The sequence below is a fragment of the Cyprinodon tularosa genome, unplaced genomic scaffold (assembly GCF_016077235.1).
Source record: "Cyprinodon tularosa strain WSP-4 unplaced genomic scaffold, ASM1607723v1 ctg917, whole genome shotgun sequence".
NCBI lineage: Eukaryota > Metazoa > Chordata > Actinopteri > Cyprinodontiformes > Cyprinodontidae > Cyprinodon > Cyprinodon tularosa.
The window spans coordinates 181,316-201,187 of NW_024039693.1; the positions used below are offsets into that span (position 1 = coordinate 181,316).

A 19,872-nucleotide genomic window follows, 5' to 3' on the forward strand; every position below is an offset into this window, starting at 1 on the left:
TAAGCTGGTATAATTCCAATCACAGCCGACCAGGAATGCAGAACGAGACTTAATTCCAGTGCTGGACCACATTGTTCAAATTGCCGGTGCTACTTTTCCATCTGTTGTGTTTGTCGTCCTCCTTCAGCAAAGGGAGCCATCAATGTTTTGAAACAGTCATTTTTACAATGTTTGAGTGAAGAACTCCTGCTCCTCTTGATTTTTGCAGACTTTTTGCACATTGATGTTGCCTTCACAGAAATTCAATCAATTGCATCTGCAGTTTCCTTCTGGATCAGCAGAGGTCTCAGTTGTCAAAGATTTTGTCCTGCAGATTTCTGTTTACTGTTGCATAGTGTAAAAAGAAAAAAAAAGAAAGTGGGCTTATGTGTATTTCAAGGTGTTTGAGAATTGCTTGATACTTTTCTCTTCTGCTCCATTGTGGTTTCTTTTCCCAGCTCAGCTTAAGTGCACCAGCGTCACTTTAAACGGACTGAATGATTTGCTATAAGAGCTTTGTTCCGGGAATGAAATCGCTTCCATGCGACCTGGAGGCAATGACAATTACTCAGATGTTGTAACATCTGGTCCAGTTGTCCAAATAAAAAAAAGACTGACTGAAGCTTTTATTTTGGTTTTGTTTGTTGTTGTTTTTGTATTTTCTTTTACTTTATTGGAATTTTTACTTCAGGCCTGAATGCATAACAGGCCAAAGTTTTGTTAAACGCATCCAAATTAACCAACAACATTTTTTTCACACATATATACGGTGCTGGAAAAAAAAAATGTTTTCCTACTTACTGATTTCTTCAGTTTTCTGGGGGATATTATTTTGTTTTGCCTCAAGATAAATAAATAGAGAACTTTTTAAAATGACTTTGTAGAACAGCTAATTTTAATCTCCCAAAAAACAGTTTAATCAGACAAAAGTGTAAATTATTCAGAGGTTTTGCCTCCCAATATATCTGGCATAAAACCAACACAGCATTTAAGAAAAATGCCAGTATTTACATTCAGCATGGTGGTGGCCTTATAAGGGGATGATTTGGTGCTTCAGTCCTATTTTCCTGCACATATATGCAAAAAGCATCATTTGATGCTGAATTATAATTGTTCTGGATAAATAAGTGGGGAAAAAATCCCCTTGCATTCATATAAAGCAGTGGTTCCGAAAGTACACACATCTGTTACTTAAGTAGAAGTATAGAATCTGCAGTTTAAAAACACTGGTAAAAGTTGAAGTATCAACTTGACCTATTTACTCAATAAAAGTGAGAAAGTATGTGCTCTAAAAACTACTTAAAGTATAAAATTATAACTCAACGTATAGCCTTTAAAAAAACAGCCAGATGCCGCTATATGAGCTAAAAGCAAAATTTTTCGACTATTTCTAAAACTTCTCTGAGATAGGGCCAAGGATGAGGGAGGTCTTGTTGGTCTCCGTCTCCCGATACGCTCTCGCCTGTGTCCGACCTTTCAGACATTTCAACATCTTTTTCTGAATCCCACATCGTAGCATGGCATAGACAATTCACGTTAGCAGTTTGAAGAACACCTGCTAGCTTCTGATGATTTCCTTTAGCTAACCAATGAGTGTTTGCGTTCTATGACTCATCCACCCACATCTAGTTTTCACTAGATGTGGGTGGAGCCAATGACCTGCATTGGATGGCGCCAGACATGGGCAATGTGGAGTCAACAAGTCATCTCCATGTCATGTATTTGTTCTACCCAGCCACTGAAGCAGGTGAGTCCAATCTTCACCGTGAATTAACCTGTGCAGATTGGACTCACCTGGTTAATTGGCTGGGTAGAACAAACACATGACATGGAGATGACTTGTTGACTCCACATTGCCCATGTCTGGAAATAAATATTTATAAACATTAAACAGAAGCCAAGTGTAACGAGTAACGTTTCTTTTAAAAATGTAAGGAGTAGAAAGTACAGATACTTGTGTGAAAATGCAATGAGTAGAAGTAAGAAGTAGGAAGATAAATAAGTAATGGAGTAAAGTATAGATACAGATAGATATAGATAGCTGGAAGGACCCTTTCTTTTGGACTAGAGGTCAATCATTTTATCTCTATGAACCATGTTTGCAGGTGTGAGATTAATTCCAAATATCAGCCAATAATTGTTGGCAGCACTGTGATATAACCTAAAACAGATCTAAAATGTGTTCTCAGCTCTTACCCTGAAGTCACGGCTGTATTTCTCTAAAACTCTCTGAATCAAAGCGGCACATCTGTTTTCTTTAGAAACAAACCACCTTTTCCCAGTTTGACCATAAGCTTCCCTGATTTTCCTCTCTTGACGTGAGGAATTTGGGCGCAGGGAGCCTCGCTGATAACCGAGACTCCACGAAGATGAACCTTTTTTTTTTCTGCTGCACTCCACCTCTTGCATCCTGCCCCCCTCAGATGTCCATCCCTCGTTCGCCTCTTGTTTGCACGGACTTTGTTAATCTCACAGAGCTTCCTAACGGACCCTTTATCTTTATAAACCTGTGGATGGAAACCCTTGTAAGGATCAAAGGTAGGATACAGAATCTCCTGGACTCCTGCTGTGACCAGAAGCTGCTAATTTTTTGTTGTTTTGTTTTTTAATTTGGTGATGTTTATTTTTTGCTTTTCATGTTGCACTTAAAAATAGGAAAAAGCAAGGAAAGTGTGATGGTTAGGAAACTGCAGCCTTCCCTGAGGTTTACCTAACCCATGCATTAGTGGGAAGAACCAAGTGACCGCCTCCAGATGTGTGTGAGAGAGAGAGAGAGAGAGAGAACTGCTTGACTATCTACAATGAACATCGCCCTCTTCACACTCCAACACTTACTCTTTGCTCCTTTGGCAGTGCCCAGGTTAATGCTTAATCCATCGCACACCTATAATTTCTAAGGCCCAGCCCTGTTTATGAGAAAGGGGTTATGTCGATGCCTTCAGATCAGTTGGCCTAGTTTGCAGGTCGACCTGCTCAGAGACTCGTCTCCAGCTGTCAAGCAAAGGAACCTTCAGGACGGGTCAGAAGAAGCTTCCAAAATGCCACGAAAATCCAGCTTGTCCATTGGCTTCGCCATCGCCTTAGCCATCCTGACGATTTCTGCCATCGGTGGGATGATCTCCATGATAATCGTTTTTGAAATTGAGAAATCTCAAATAAACATGACAGAGCCTCCACCAACAGTACCAACTACAATGGCACCGCTGCCGACGAGTTGGCGTCTACCAAGGTACCTGATTCCTGAAAGGTACGAGATCACCATCCAGGTTGACCTCTACACCAGAATCGTGGAAGAGGTGAACGTAACGACCCCAAACCAGACGCTGCACTTCCATGGAAACTCCACTGTGCACTTCCAGTGTCACCAAAACACAAACGTCATCTTCCTCCACAGCCTTGGGCTGAAGGTTTCCTCTCCACGCGTAATTAACAAAGACACAAAGGAGGAGATGAAAGTCATCTCACTCACACACCAGGAAAATGGTACTGACTTCTTGGTGATTCAAATAGAAAACTTCTTTAAGAGGAACGGGAACTACAGTTTATTTCTGGCGTTTAAGGGAGAAATATCGGAATATCTTGATGCATTTTATGTAAGCAGATATGCTGAATTTAACACCGAGGCTGAAAATGTAACCATAGAGGAAAGGTAAGTACTCTTAAACAATCTGTATGACACCTTTTAGACTTTTCTGACTGATAAACTACATGGACAGAACAGGAGGAGGTAGAATGAAAAACATCTAAAGGGAGAAACAAAGAAAAACAAAAACATTATTTTAAGAGTTCAACTCAAAAAATGTATGTTTTCCTGAATTGATTTAATGTTTTGACAAAAGAGAGATTTCAAGATAGTAAACCAGTTAAAGGGTAGATTGTCATTTTACTTATTTAGTTTATCATACACAGGAATTTTACTGAAAAGACAGTATCTATTATTCAATCATAATTTTTCTGCTAAAATGATGAATGTGACAAATTATTTTTGTATACTTTATTGAAAAAGGATGTTAAATATTACTTAAACTGCTGTTAAAAGCACTAAGGCTTCTTCTACTCAATCTTTTTTCCCCTAAAATCATAATGGAACTGAAATGGCAGAACAGAAACAAATTATGTTAAAGTGGAATTATTACTAAAATATAGTGATCAGAGAAATGTGACAATTGACTGAGGTTTTTAGGAGATCTCAAAACTAAATAACCTTAAAATATCAGTTCACATTTATTTTATTCTACATGTTTTATATTCTTATTTTATTTAATATCAATAAAATACAAAACAGCCTTAAATCTTGGAGTAAAAAGTTGAAATTTTGTCTGATTGGGTTTTAGACTTAAGCCAAGTATCTCAGTATGATGCAAAATGCATCTCTGTTTGTTTCTCTTTTTGTATGTGTGTGCCTGCTGATTTTAACACAGCTTGGTCATATTTTTTGTTCTTAGATTTCTTGCAGCCACAGATCTGGAACCAACAGGAGCAAGACAAATATTTCCATGTTTCGATGAACCAGACATGAAGGCTGTTTTTCAGTTGAAAGTCATCCATAGACGTAAAACAAAGGCTCTGGCAAACACAGCAGGAAAAGGTAGAAATATAGACGATGAAATCCTTATGTTTGGGTTTGAGACAGTAACTGATAATATTCCATATAATTTTCTGTTTCAGCACCCATAATTCTAAACGATGAGTGGCAAATGACCCTTTTTGAGGACACACCAAAGATGTCGAGCTATTTATTTGCCTTCACAGTCTCAGAGTTTGAAGATTTTGCCAAATTCTATGATCACCGTGTGGATATCAAAGTATGTTTGTTCTTCTAGGTGTAAAGCATATCTTTTTTTAATCTGGAATGTAGGTCCCTCTTCATTAATTGGTTAATTTAGGTTTTCTTAAAAAAGTGGATGTTTAGCACATCCTTAAGCCTCACATCCAAAATCGAATTAATTAACATCAGACATAACATCTGGACCAAGTTCATGTGACAGGAGCAGGAAAAAAACGACTTATGCTTGTTGGACAAGGTTAGTACATTCTGATGGTTAGATGACCAAGCTGGAGCATTTCTAGCTCTCAGTCCAATAAAATATCTGCTGAATGTGCTTGGCATACAAGCCCAAGCTAACAATTGAGAGGACGTTTCAGATCGTCTACCAGTCTCTTGGTGCCATATACCAGAGTTAACCTTCAAAGGGCTTATGAGTCCCATCCCTCTGTCGGTCATGGCTTGTTTGGCACTAAAATACAGACTAATTTAGGATTAGAAGAGAGGTCATTATGTTATGCCTGGTTGGTTTTCTTTGTAAAGTCTTGTTTCATGTATTGAGATGATGTCTTGGTAAATCAAATTTTCCTCATGCAGACCTATGCCCGTCCCGAAGCTATAAAGGCACACCATGCTGATTATGCCGCCAAAATTACTGCTAAGATCCTGGATTTCTACGAAAAGCATTTGAATCAGTCGTATGGAATGAGAAAACTTGGTAAGACTTCAGCACACAAATTTATACTTTGGTTGCCAAACATCAAAAACTTGACATTTTATTTGTTTTCTTAAAATAAGTACGTTTTCTTTTTTAATCATTTTCATTTTAAAAAGACAAACTTAGCTAATGGACAAGCATTAAATAATTCAAACAATATTTTTTAAGGGAGTACATTAAAGTTAGTAAACCTTTTTTACATGGACCACCGTTTTTGCTGTTATGAAACGTCCGCTAACCTATCAGATCTGCTAATTGTTCTTTTTTTCATTATGGCTATTTAGTTGATTTCAAAAGAAATAATCTTGCCAACAGATAAAATAAACATTTAACAATCTTAATGTTCTTTTTCAAATAAAAAGCTGGTTTTTTTTACTGTTTGTCAAGCAGGTTTTTACTCCTCTAATTTAATGTAACTGTTAAAATAGATATATTTTAGATTCCTAAATTTAAAGTTACAACAGTTAAATTATTTTGTGTCTTTCTAACTCTTTAGTAGTAATTCTGACTATATTTAAGGATAAGAATTCAATCACGTTTGAAGGGAATAAGCCTGTTTGCATAGTCATAGTTCTTATCACCTTTATTAAAATCCTAATAAATAACCAAGGCCTTGCCCTCAATAACAAACCGCCAAAAGCAGGCGCCTGTTTGTAGTCCAACTTTATGATTTTGCTATAATTGTTCTTTCTTTTCAATAGATCAAATTGCTCTGCCAGACTTGAATTTTGCAGCAATGGAGAACTGGGGTCTGATTACGTATCAGGAACCCGCTCTGCTCTATGTGGAAGGAGTCTCCTCATTGTTGCAAAAGGAAGCAATCGCTGAAATTATAGCTCATGAGTTGGCACACCAGGTAAGAGGGGAAAAATCTATTTCCTGCTTCCTGGAATGACTCAGATATGATTCAAAACTCTCCAGGCCTTATTTACTGGCAGGTTAATAATGGAGAAAAATTAGTCTGAAAACTACCTTAAAGTCAATTGATGCTTTTTTCTTAACAGTGGTTTGGAAATTCGGTGACGATGAAATGGTGGAATGAAGTCTGGCTGAATGAAGGGTTTGCCACCTATATGTCCTACCTTGCAGTGGACCAAGTTGAGCCATTATTTCAAATAGTGAGTTAAGGTTTGATTCCTAATAGCTCCAATGTCAGAAGTTATTATATCAATTTACATTTAAAGGAGAAAAAAAACAGAATATCCATTGAATCTTATATCTCAGACATCAAATTATTGGGTTTTTTGGTTGCTTTTTAATCTTTGTTAAGAATTTTGTCATCCCTGAATTTAACTTGCCTAGTAAATAAGAAACCTTGATGATATTGGCTATAAGAAGTGTTTTTAATTATTTTAACCTAATTTTCAGGGTAAAAACCCCCAGAAAAACAGCTATTTGACCTTTAGTCTTGTCTTGATCACCTTAAGTACCTGTAATGTTTTAAAGGTCAGATTTCATGCTTGAATACTCTCATGAAGCTCTCAGTGAAAGTAAAAAAATATTTCTGAATTTTCATTTTTAACGCAATTATTCCTAAAAACAAAAATACTTATTGTTTTGAAAATGCATGTTTGTTCTTGACTTGCATCTCATTTAAGGTCTGTGAACTGATCAACTTGACAAAGTTTAGCTTTGATGATATAAATCGTTGGTCAATTTTTTTTGAATACCTAAATCAAAGTACATCTGTATAAAAAAATCTTTCATTCAGCAAACTTTTTCCTCTAGTACCGTAATTAAATGCATAAATGTGTCGTTAAATACTGTTTTGTGTTTTACAGAAAGAGATATCAATCATGAATGATCTCCACAAGGCATTTGAGGATGATGCTCTGCAGACATCCCATCCTCTCAGTCAATCGGAAGAATTTAAGGAACCTAGTGAAATTCTTGGGATGTTCGATGCTATAAGTTACTGTAAGGTAAAGTATCACAGAGAAGGACACATACATTAGAATGATTAACCGTTCCTATAGGATTTTTATGTTATCGTGTTTGAGGCACCCTTCCATCAGTCTGCTGCGGACCTCCTAACTATAAGCTCTAAACAGCATAGAAACTCAGAGGATAGTCCAGTATCTTTAGAGTTACTTTATCCTCTTCTGTTTTGCTGAGGGTCAAACATTTTCTTAGAAAGGTTTCCTTCAGATTATCTTTGTTTCTATTTCTGTAATGTTTTCTTTCTGTTTATAATGGGATCTACTTTGTTATTCCTCTGCAGGGAGCCATGGTGCTGAGAATGCTGGCGGACCACATGGTAGAAAGTATTTTTGACCAGGGAGTCAGAGTAAGACAATGATTTTGATTCCCACTTAATTACACAGTAATGTTGTTGCAATCCTTGTAAATACCTCAGAAGGAGTCGTCCACATATACACCAGGATTTAAGTGTCCTCTGATCCCTACATCATAACAGTGTCTGTTCAGAGTTACATTTAAAAGGCCTCTGCTCACTACAGGAATGCCCATCACACATTCTTTAGTTCACCACACTCAGATAAATCATATCAAGGGTGTGAAAGGAAACCACAGCAAAGTAGATCTTTAATTTAGTGCTTTGATGGGTGTGAAAATATCACTAACAGGTGGAGTAGTGTGTTTGCATGTTCTATTTGTGCAACATCTTACAAAGTATAAAAAAGGAAAAACAAATGTAAAGCTTCCAGTGACAGTCTCAAAGGCCCTCAGTCATTGTGAGCTTTGGGTAAATTGAGGTTCTTAGAGTCTTTTCGTAGGATAAAAATCTGAAAAAACAAAGAACATGGAAACTCTGGTAGAAGAGAAAACAGAAAACAGACATTTACTTTAGCTGTACAGAGGGGGAGCTGTAACCTCCCCATGGCTTTCCAGCCCCTGTGCTTCCTGAAGTTATGTTTTTTGCTGTTCCTTATAAGCGCAGCAAGCTCTCACTATACTTTCTTGGGTCGTAAAAAAAAAAAAGATACATAAAAGAAATTTGAAACATACACATCAAAACTACATGTCATAATAATGCTCAAAGGCTTCAATTATTTTTCTTTTTTTTATTATTTCCTTTGGCTTAGAGTCGTAGGGAAATCATATTTAAATGTTAAATCATTCTGGCATATATATAATAATGTACTGTTTATCAGACCATATTGTCCCAAAAATTAGAAAATTTCTATAAAAAAGAAAAAAAAAAATCCTGTCTTAAAATCTGTATTTTCCATTTTTTCGTTATTTTATGCAGGCCTGTTAGTTATACGTCACCTAAATTCGGCCAATCATATATCAACGATCATCTGTCAATCAAATTGTTTCGGTCATAGCATCTCGATTCTTATGTTGCAGCTAATATACGCAACGGTTGAAATAAGAAATGAGAATCCTTTCCTTTCCCATTGAGTTACGTCCCAGTGTTCACGGGGATGGACGTCTGTGTCTTCAGCAGGCGTAGAACTAACAGAACTGGCAGCGTTGCGAGGCAAGGGCTCAAACATGTACGGCTGGAAGCCTTCTACACCAAACCAAGCTTCTGCCGCCCTGGCGTCCTCATCCACAACATCTTCGTCCCCGCTTTCCTCCTCTAAATAAAAAATGGATGACGGAGGAGACTCATCCACGACCTCCGACACTAAACTCTCCTCCTCTTGCATGTTTCCGCTGTCCATAGCGTTCCTTGACAGCGTCGTTTCTAAGTCACCAATTTAGTGCTACTTGGTCCCAATGGAATTTCCTATTGGGAACCTACTAGCACCAAGTTGCTAACTGGTTAGAAAGATGCTTCTGACAAACTGGCCACAATCATACCTGCTTGTAAACCTTTCGCCACAACAACCTGCCCCCTTGATAAACGATCAATCACATTCATTTCATTCACTCATGTAAAGTCGTGGACCACTCAAGAGAATTTGGAAATGCATCTTTTTGATTTGAGATAGTCAGATCGCGCACATACTTTGTTTACATGTACAAACCTTCCATTCTAATTGAAATCTATTTAGATTTAAACAAAAGTGTTTTAATACAGTGAAAGTTAACCAATTCAACTACAATTGTATGTTTCATGTAGAACAACTAATAATCACCTCAGATTTAATTCATATGGTTTAAAGAAACTATGTGGTTATGGTTGAAAGAAATAAGTAAGCAAGTGACATTTTTTATTAAGCCCTCCTTTACAGAAATAATGTCACAAAGCTCTGTATTAATAAATCAAGATTAGATCAAACAAAGACGGAACAATACAATTGGGGTAAGATAACAAACATATCACAATGAAATCACAGAAAGATAAAACAAGATATAAAAGTAGGTCTGCTCTGTTTACTTTCTTGAAGATGCATGCTTTAACTCCTGTCTCTTACTATGTTTTTTTTGCATTTAGGACTACCTCAAAAACCACACAGGAGGGAATGTCGAACAGGATGATCTTTGGGATGTGATGGATAAGGTAAAGACCTTTTGACTTCCAAATTAATCAGTAATTCATTCATGACATCAGATACAAACATCTGGACTCAAAAATATGGAAACATATAATTGACTTGTCTTCATTTCTGCAGGCCTATAAAATTGAGGACTCGGCTAGCCCTTCCAAGGTCATTAAAAACTGGACGACTCAAATCGGCTATCCTGTCCTCACCATCAACACCACTAATGGAGAATGCTACCAGAAGCATTTCCTGTACAACAGCTCTGCTGTATCCAAGTACGTGCTGCTTGCTGACCCTTTACTAGTAAACTTAGAGTGAAGTCCAAGTCTTGTAATACAGAAACCAAATTAACAGCAGGCATTGAAGCTTATAGTGGATTGTACGCAGGTAGGTTTTATATTTTTCTGAAGCCTATTACCTATTTACCTATTAACAATGTGGAATATTTAGAGAGAATGAAAAGTTATGTTGCTTTTTCATCATTACAGGAATACAAAATGAATGGCTTTTTAATTTGATGAAGAATACTTGCTGAAATGCTACGCTGTCACTTTAAGATGTTTTAAAGCTTGCTTCATATATTAATGTTTAGGATATACGTAGGAGCCTAAATTTACACTTTGTGATTTTTCTTGGTATGCATTATGGTTAATGTTTTGTGTTTTGTTTTACTTGCTAAATTAGCTATTATTCAATTTTTTAAATATTAGTGGTAACTCATTCTAATTTGGGGAATTTGTATATTTAGCTATTGTGGTTATTTTGCTATTATTTTCATTACTTCTTTTGTTTAAGGATGCATACCTGTCACTTTTTAAGGATGATGCATCATGGGAGTTTCGTTTTTGTGTATCTCACAGAGTGGAGCCAAATGTTTTTTTGACCTCTGTTGCCCTTATTATTTGTATGTATGTTTGGCTACCCTTTATCCTGTCTGCTCACTAAAACATTTAGGATATAGACATTTCAAATTATGCAAAACCACATGCTCTAAGTAAAAAGTAACACTGGACAAGTTAATGGAATTGTTCCTCTACTGGGTGACTTACCACCAGCTCTAAACCAACTTTATTAGATGCAAATGTGTTCTTTTTGCTTTTTCAGTTTTTAAAAGTTACAAGAATTCTAATACACCCTGTTTTACATTAAATGGCGATAGAGATTTTCTTCTGAGCTTTTTTCTGTCTCAGCTTTTGTTGAAAAAAAATTGTCTGCCAAGTTATGATTGCAGAATTTCTTCTGTTTGGTTTAGTTTTTGAAACACAGAAGGGAATTCCCTGCAGGCCGCCATGTTTTTTATGTTTCTGTCAGGCCTTTGTGAAATTTCTGCTGCTGATTACAGCAGAGTATACCTTTGGCCCTAGGCAAATGTTTTCTTTCTTGTAGCAGAAAGAAACAGCTGTGGAAATGCACAGAAGATTTCACAAACTGTGACCTGATCTTAAATTGATTTAATCTACATCAGGAACACTCTGGATGTAGCAAGACTCTTGCTTGTGGGACTCAGCACAGGCACCAAACTGTTGAATAGATTCTCCAAATTGTGAAATTTTGCAATTTAACCACATTTTTAATATCCAACTCTTTTCCCCTCTTTAGCCAAACGTGGTACATCCCGATCAGATACAAGAAGAAGATAAGCTCTAACCCTGATTATTACATCCTACTAAATGGCACATCAGGTACAAGAACACAAAACTTAACTCCTTTCTCAAAATCCTCAAAATTTCTCCTTGAAGACAAGGAGAAATTTTGAGTTCAGTTCAGCCCACACTATAGATACCTTCAGAATGATTAGGAAGTCCTACAGTTGCAGTAAATGAAAGATCCACTTAAACCTATATGGCAGAGCCAGGAACTCACCCTCGAGCCAGGCCTGGGGTTGGGGTTCATCGGGTTCCTCCTCACTGCACCCTGGCGGGTTAAGTCCGAAGAAGTGACCCAACGCTATTGTCCAGTCCACCAAGCACTTGCAAGGCGAACCATGAGGGACCAATGCAAAGAGGATTGGGCTGCAGTCCAAGGTTGCAGGCCTTGGTCACCCACAAAGAATTTATTGGGCTCTGGGGACAGAGAATGTCACCTGCCTGTGGGGGAAGGAGCCTGAGCTTAAGCGGGAGGTGAGGCAGTTCTGGCTAGAGATAGTCAGGCTCATCTTAACACATAGCATGGGGCCTGGAACCCAGCTCCTTGACAGAGAATGGAAGTCAGACTGGACCAGTTTCTTTGTCTCTATCGTCAAAGCGGCTGTCTGTAGCTGTGACCAAATGGTATGCAAACCCTGTCATGACCATAACCCTCTAACCTTGTGGTGGACACCAGCAGTAAGTAATGCTGTCAAGCTAAAGAAGGTGTCCTATTGAGTCCGGTTGGCTTGAGGGACTTCTTAGGCAACAAGCAGGCACAGTGAGGCCCAGAGGGGGGAAGCAGTGCTTGGAACACTAATTTCAGTGGATTTGGGCAGCTGCTGACCTTGAATGAGGGCATCGTCCGATGGTTGAAGGAATACTGTAAGCATCTCCTCGAGCTGGCTGAACGCTTCTGGTCTCTTGTGCCTTTTCCTGGTTCCTCTTCATAACAAGGGGCCTAGAGGATGGGTTGCAACTAACAACTAGAAAAAGTATAATGAACCATCTCAACTGTCAAGAGCAAAGGTGGGACGTGGCATACTTGGACAAATTGAGCCTTAAGTTTTACTAAAGTTCAGTAGAAGGAATAAAGTTAGACAGGTAGAATATTAATCAGACAGAAAATACTGCAAGTTGGTTCATCTTAAGATGGCTCAACAAACCACTTAATGGATGAACTCATTTATTATACACAAAGTAGGGACTTTTCCTTCAAATTTGACTCTGGATTTAAGCAATTAATGAGATATGAATAAAAACACCTACGCCTGGAAAACAAAATTCAGAGGCTAAAAATAAAACAGTAAAAAGTGAAAGAGTATGTCTTTTTTTGCATCCCGGAGGGTTTGCAGCAGGCTGGCTGCCATCTTTGTACGTTGCAAAACCTCATTTTCTTATTTTTATTTTGTGTTTTTTTTTTTTTTTTTTTTCAAAATTTTCCCCTTTTGTTTTGTTTAAAACTCTTCTATAAATATTTATCTTCAACACAGATAACATGAGTTTCATTGCTAAGAAAGGAGAATGGCTCCTGGCTAACATCAACTGTACGGGATACTACAGAGTCAACTACAACCTGGAGAATTGGAAGCTCCTGATGGGTCAACTGGAAACAGAGCCAGATGTGAGTTAGCAACTGAAGCCAATGTTTTCAAGTTTCTGTTCACTGAAATCTGCTATCAGACCAGGGAAAAAAAAAAAATGCATGATCGTCTTTTAAGGTCATGTGACAAGCTGTGGATTCATTATCAAAGGAATCCATAGATGATAAATAATTACCTGGGCAGAAATTTGAATTGCAAAGAGGATCTAAATTAACTTTTATCAGCGGCCATAACAGCACCTTCATGCTAAAAACGGAATCGTAAAAAAAAGCCTTATTATTTCTACAAGGTGAAACAAAAGATCGATTTGGTTTTAAGGAATTACCCAAGAGATGCCTTTTTACTCCAACTCAAATCCCAAAGAGAAGATTTCCCAGACGACCATAAAGCCAGCCATCAGCTAAAGCTTTGAGGGTTATGAAACCACAGAACTCACTTCAGTCTAAATCTGGCCTTTCTTATCAGGATTTTGTTAACAGGAGCATGTTTATGGATTGCTTGAATGATACCAGGATAAAGTCCTTCAAGGAAGCCACAGAAAAAAATAACATCTTAAATTCCCCAACTTGAACTTCTTTATTTGAGTGCCCTTAATCTGAGATTATACTAGTTTCTTAAGAAGTATAAAAGATGTCCCTAGATAACCAAATATTTTGTTGGAAAATGACCCTACGAAAAAAACCCTGAACAATGACAGAAGATTAAAGGAATTTCTCCATGTTCACTGCAGTAATAAATTATGTGTAACTTTCAAAACTTCTCAGACATTAGATCTCTAAACACAATTTTCATCTTTTCTTATATACTTTACTTTATATATTTGTGTCTTTTAAACCTTTTGGATGAAAACCAGGAAGAAAAACGTCAGTGTTGACTGTAACTGCATTTTTTAGTTTATTTACCGGTATATTGCGTAATTTAACAACAAATGTCATCTCATTAAAATAATTCAAATTCCATATCGAAGAGGTTTCTAGAATGTCCTGTTTTCATATGCGCAATTTGCAATAATTAGAAATATCCTGTCCTGGGTTGATGCTGAGAAACTAGTCCATGCATTTGTTGCTTCAAGGCTGGACTATTGTAATTCTTTACTATCAGGAAGTCCACAAACTGTAGTTAAAAGCCTTCAGCTGATCCAAAATGCTGCAGCCAGAGTTCTGATGAAAATTAAAAAGAGAGATCATATCTCTCCTATACTATCTTCTCTTTATTGGCGCTATTTAAATGAAAATAACACCAAGATTTTTTTACTTTATTATCTGATATCAATTTAATCCCATCCAAATGAAGTAACTGACTAATCAGCTTATTTTTCAAAGACTCTGGTCCAAAGACTTTAACTTCTGTTTTGTCTGCATTCAGAAGCAGAAAGTTACGAGTCATCCAGGTTTTCTTGTCTTAAATACATACAGTACCTGTAGTCTATGTAATGGTTTAGCCTTATCTGGATTTATAAACAGATATATCCGAGTATCAATACCTGTTAGGGGTGGAACGGTTCACAAAATCCACGGTTCGGTTCGATTCACGGTTTCTGGTCACGGTTTTCGGTTCGGTTCGATACATGTTGATTGTTTCCCCGAAACCCATAAAAATTTATGAAATTACTGAAAAAATCCCCCAAAAAATAATGGATTGTAATTATTTTAAATGATCCGCGGAAACCCTGGATCATTTCCGTATGTTTTGCTGCTTTGAATTTAATCATCTGCAGGCTTTGCTTTGAGCAGGCGGTCTGGAGCGCAGCGGGGCGGAGCGGGGGTTGCTGACGGAGTATGAGGGATTTCGGGGTTAGCATGACATGTTGGTCACCATGTTGCTGTTAGCATAACCAAAACGTGTTGCACAATGCTTGCACACTGTTGCACTTTTATCCACAACTTTCTTTCCGCCGTCATCGTAGGTCACTCTAAATGCAAAGTGGTCCCATACAGCAGACCTATAAAGTGCTGCTGGCGCGTCTTCCAACTCCTGTTCTTTCCCACTCGCCATACCCACACAATTCTCCACAACAACTGATTTTTTTCTGCTACACCCGGCTACGCTGCTTCGCTTCTTCTTCTTCTTGTTTACTACTGGTCGTTGGCTTTGGTCGCAGTACCACCACCTTCTGCTCTGGAGTGTAAACGCTTCGCCTATGAGAAAAAGGAGCAGCGCATGAACCGAACGAAACACACACGAACCGAACCGAGACAGTCGAACCGAACGGTTCGGACGGTTTTCATAAATCATCCCATCCCTAATACCTGTCTAATAATTCTACCGATTGGAAGCACATATATATAGTAAAGAGAATCAGTCCTAGCCCTGATCTCTGTGGTACTTCACAGGTAACCCTGGAGCATAAGGAAGATTTGTCATTAATGTGAACAAACTGAAGTCAGATAGATACAATTTAAACCAATGTAGTGCTGTTCCTTTATTTCCTACAACATATTCAAGTCTTTCTAAAAGAATATTAAGATCAACTGTGTCAGATTGCATGTAAGAGAATGGATCAGCCTCGGCCGGCTGCCAGCCCCTTGATGGGGTGTTTTCTCAAACAATAACAGAGCCTCTGCCTGTTAATCTTATGAACTGGGCTTGACAACATCCATCACAACAGTACTTGTAGGACCTTGTGAGGACTGGGGTGAGGATAATATTATGGTGTGGGGCTGTCTTTCAGGACTCAGTCCACATTGGTTAGCTTTCACTTTAATGCTTCAGAGTATTGAGATATTTTTTTTTTGCTCCTAACTTTGTTTGAACAGTTAGATAGATCCTTCATGTTCTAATATGACTGCTCACAAGTGAACAGGACAAACTCTACTGTTGAAAAACATGGATAAGTGCTTGATCAGGCATAATCGCCCAATCCAGCTATTAAACCTGCAAGCCACATCATCCTAGCATACATCCATGTCTGATCTCCGCTACTCATCTTTAGGAAGAATTCCCAGAAATCTCTTTGAACACAGCCCGAAATGTTTTTTTTATTTTTTTTTAACAAAAGTTGAAGATAGAGGATTGCATCACCTAAAACTTAATGACTAAACATGGGATATCACCCAGGTTCCTATGAGCAAGTCTTGACGAATACGGAATATCACTGTAGCTATTGAGCAGAAATTGGATTAATGCATCCAAAGGAAATAAAAGATCATGTTCAAGTTAGTTATACTTAATTTCCCAAAGTTTTTTGAGACCACAATTAGGCTTTGAATTAAAAAGGTTTCACAGCTCAGTAAATAAAGCCAACCATGGCAAACTGCTCCCCTGGCAAACTTCTGCTTTTACCTGCACCTTAGATTTATGGCGAAGGAGAAAATAATATGGACTCCCTGATCTGTTGGAGTCTTAATCTTTGGGGTATTCTGTAATATAACTAAATGTCTCTTTTCCAGCTCATCCCACTGATGAACAGAGGGCAGCTCATTGATGATGCATTCAACTTGGCCAGGTACTGAATTTTTGACACTATTATTTCAAATGTTTTTGTCAGTGGCAGGTGTTGAAAAAATAATGAAATAATAAATACTTACATTAACAAAAAGGAACTCAAATAGCCAAAGAACTTCTGCTCTGGAGCTAAAGGTTTCAGGCCACTGATCTAGAAGAGAGCTATGATTTCATTGCAATTAAATCCAAAGATGATATGCCTTGATTTAAAAACCATTATTAAAGAATTAGAGTTTTACAGAAAACTTGTTCAATTAAAACTCTAAAGTTAAACACTGAAATTGGTCCAACAGGTCAATCCGTTCTGGTTCCTGTACAGTTCATATCAGCACCATAAATTGTTTTCGTTTTTATTATATTGTCATTACAGAGGCCAAAATAGAGGCCACAACCAGTTCTATAGGGACACTTGCCCCTGTTGGCCCCCATCTAGTGGGGACTCATCAATTCAAAAGAAAGTAGGGTTTTCAAAGCTGCCTCTATCAACCTGTTTTCCTCAGAGCAAAGCTGGTGAATGTGACTCTGCCTCTGGAAATGACCCGGTTCCTCCATAAGGAGAAAGCTTTCCTCCCATGGGAGTCAGCGGTCCGGAATCTGGAGTACTTTGTCCTCATGTTTGATCGCTCTGAGGTTTATGGACCCATGCAGGTAAATGCCAAAAAATATTGTCAATTAACATTATGAAACACTATCTTACTTTATTATGTCAATCTCTCTGTTCCTTCCTTCAGATCTACCTGCGGCATCAAGTAGAGGAGCTTTACAACCACTTCAAAAACCACACAGATAATTCCACCGTCCCCGAGGATCACTCCTCACAGTAAGCTTTATTTCACTTGATCCAGAGCTGGGAAACAACCTGATTTAAGTAGAGGAACTGTTTCAAGGTTAATCATAAACAGACGTGACTGTTTGTAGAGTAGTATAATAGTCACATCCAGACACTTTTTATATTAGGTACTTTGGCACAGATTGCATTGGCATCCATCTATCAAATCTGACAGAATAAATATGCAAACCATGTCTGGTCAGAGAGTTTATTTCCTCCTTTGGAAGCTTAGATAATTCTTGTTTTTTTTCTGCTTTCTACCATGATCTGCATTTTAATCTAAGCCAGTTCTCCTGATTAAAGGTTTGGTGTCCTATGCTGAAAACAAAATCATAAAAAGTTCTTCAGGAATTTATACAAGGTGTTATTAAAATTGTTGACTTTTCCTTTTTATTTATTTATTTTTTTACTTATGGTGATGCTGAGAACACTGCATGATGTAACCTGAATCTCACTGCATGAAAAGTGAGATTTTCGTCCCCGTAAACTCCCGCAGATCTCCCTTATTTTCGTCAGTTTCCGACAATTTGCAACCCGTGCTTGTCCTCGTTTGTCGTGCCACAAATTGTCGGAAACGGACTCTGACGTATGTGGAGAGCGATCAGCTGTACTAATGGCCCTAATTAGCATATGAATGCAGCAAACCCACGCGGCTGGCCAGGTCTGGCTTGAATAACCTTCTCAGTATTGGCTGAAACCACTATTCTCGAACAAGTGAAATCGCTTGTGATTGGCAGCAAAACCACACGTGGCCACGCCAGGCTTTAACTTTCTTACTGAGTATTGGACGGAACCACTTCTTTTTAAACAAGTAAAGTCGCTCGTGATTGGTTGGCATATATATATATATTTACATATAAATTTACATATATATATATATATATTAGTGCTGTCAATCGATTAAATTTTTTTAATCGCGATTAATCGCATCAATGCCTGAGTTAACTCGCGATTAATCGCATTTTAATCGCACATTTTTTTCCTGATTGAAAATCATTTAAATACTCTCGATGACATACAAAAAAATACATACAGGCTAGGTTTGTGCCAATGTTCTTTTTTTAAAATGAAAACAGGTCACAGATACTGATTTATGCCAAAAATAACAAATACGTAGGCAAAAAAAAGGCCCTGAAAACAGGCTGATGTAAAAGACAGTCTTTACAGTTAATACAGTCTTTTGAACAAAGACAAGCATTTTACCCTACTGCTATAAAATTTAGTAGAGTTAACATTAGATGTTAATTAACCAAGGTAATAATGAACAATTTTCAATCAATACATCAAAATCAATAGACCGACATCACTAGATGGAGGTAGTCTATACTCTAGAATGTTACTTTTCAGCCTCTTAACAAAAATGAGAACACACACACACCCACCCACCCACACACAGACACACTCACCCACACACACACACACACACACACACACACACACACACACCCACCCACCCACACACAGACACACTCACCCACACACACACACACACACACACACACACACACACACACGCGCGATACCGACCTGTTGCGTACACAGACGGCAAGAGTGCCGTAGCAGATTCCATTTCACCTCAGTAATCTGTTTTCTCAGCGTATTTCAGGTTGCTACTAGTTACCAGACACTCAACTTGTTTGTTGGTGGTGGGGCTTAAAGAAAAGGCACTAGCGTCACCCAGTGTATGAGCGTCTTTTTTCCTTGAGGAGCTCCGCTCTCGAAGCCTATGAGAAATGCATACACTGGGGGAAAATAGCCCCGCCTTCCCGCAGGCTGCAGCGGGATGTACTTGGAAAATTGTACCATAAAACCACATAGCGTTAATCTCACGTTAAAAAAATTATCGCCGTTAAAATGGCCTTGCGTTAACGCGATAATAACGCGATAATTTTGACAGCACTAATATATATATATATATATATATATATATATATATATATATATATATATATGAATATATATATGAATATATATTTATTTTTTCATATATTTATTCATTCATATGCTGTGTATTTATGTTATCCTTCACTACTACACAATTATTAGGCTTCCATCAAGGACATGAATGAATTTATACAGGAAATGAACATTTGCCAGGAAGCTGTTTATGCAAAGAAAGAGCTTTATTAAAACACACACAACTATATACAATGCGTATCTAAAAATTACAACTCCGTGAACGGTCCGTTTGCTTCCTCGGGGTTGGAGGTAACAGGCAGCATTCCCTCCGAGGCAGGTCCGATGTGCAGACGCCTACTGTGCGTGGCCCTGTACTTCGGCATTGCTTCTAACCGGGACTGCAGCTTAACACAGAGTTCAGTGAGATTCGGCCTACGAAATGGCAGCGACTGTACAATCCATCCAGAGACACCGCCAACGACGCCATCTTCTTCGTCGGACATGAGGCCGACGGTGGCGGACTTCCAGAGTTCCACTTCCTCATCTGCTAGCACACTCTGCCTCGCTTTCAGCAGCTGAAAAAAAAAAACAATGAATCAGCGCACTGCGTAT

General features: G+C 38.1%; 1 protein-coding gene across 2 annotated transcripts in view; it reads left to right on the forward strand.

Annotated features, from left to right (window-relative positions):
- The first annotated feature begins 2,446 nt into the window (after positions 1-2,446).
- The window catches only part of LOC119776176 (aminopeptidase N-like), a 48,815-nt gene continuing 31,389 nt past the window's right edge, over positions 2,447-19,872 (forward strand). Inside the window, exons 1-16 of one of the 2 annotated variants that reach the window (XM_038274457.1) lie at positions 2,447-2,517; positions 2,635-3,628; positions 4,425-4,567; positions 4,648-4,784; positions 5,342-5,462; positions 6,164-6,318; positions 6,467-6,580; positions 7,244-7,384; positions 7,684-7,749; positions 9,811-9,876; positions 9,989-10,134; positions 11,459-11,541; positions 12,978-13,108; positions 16,478-16,533; positions 17,033-17,180; positions 17,264-17,352. In XM_038274457.1, the coding sequence (XP_038130385.1) occupies positions 2,892-3,628; positions 4,425-4,567; positions 4,648-4,784; positions 5,342-5,462; positions 6,164-6,318; positions 6,467-6,580; positions 7,244-7,384; positions 7,684-7,749; positions 9,811-9,876; positions 9,989-10,134; positions 11,459-11,541; positions 12,978-13,108; positions 16,478-16,533; positions 17,033-17,180; positions 17,264-17,352 (2,333 nt within the window). In that variant the 5' untranslated portion in view covers positions 2,447-2,517; positions 2,635-2,891. Of the gene's footprint in view, positions 2,518-2,623; positions 3,629-4,424; positions 4,568-4,647; positions 4,785-5,341; positions 5,463-6,163; positions 6,319-6,466; positions 6,581-7,243; positions 7,385-7,683; positions 7,750-9,810; positions 9,877-9,988; positions 10,135-11,458; positions 11,542-12,977; positions 13,109-16,477; positions 16,534-17,032; positions 17,181-17,263; positions 17,353-19,872 lie in introns of those variants that run through there. The other variant, XM_038274458.1, reaches the window with a different exon arrangement.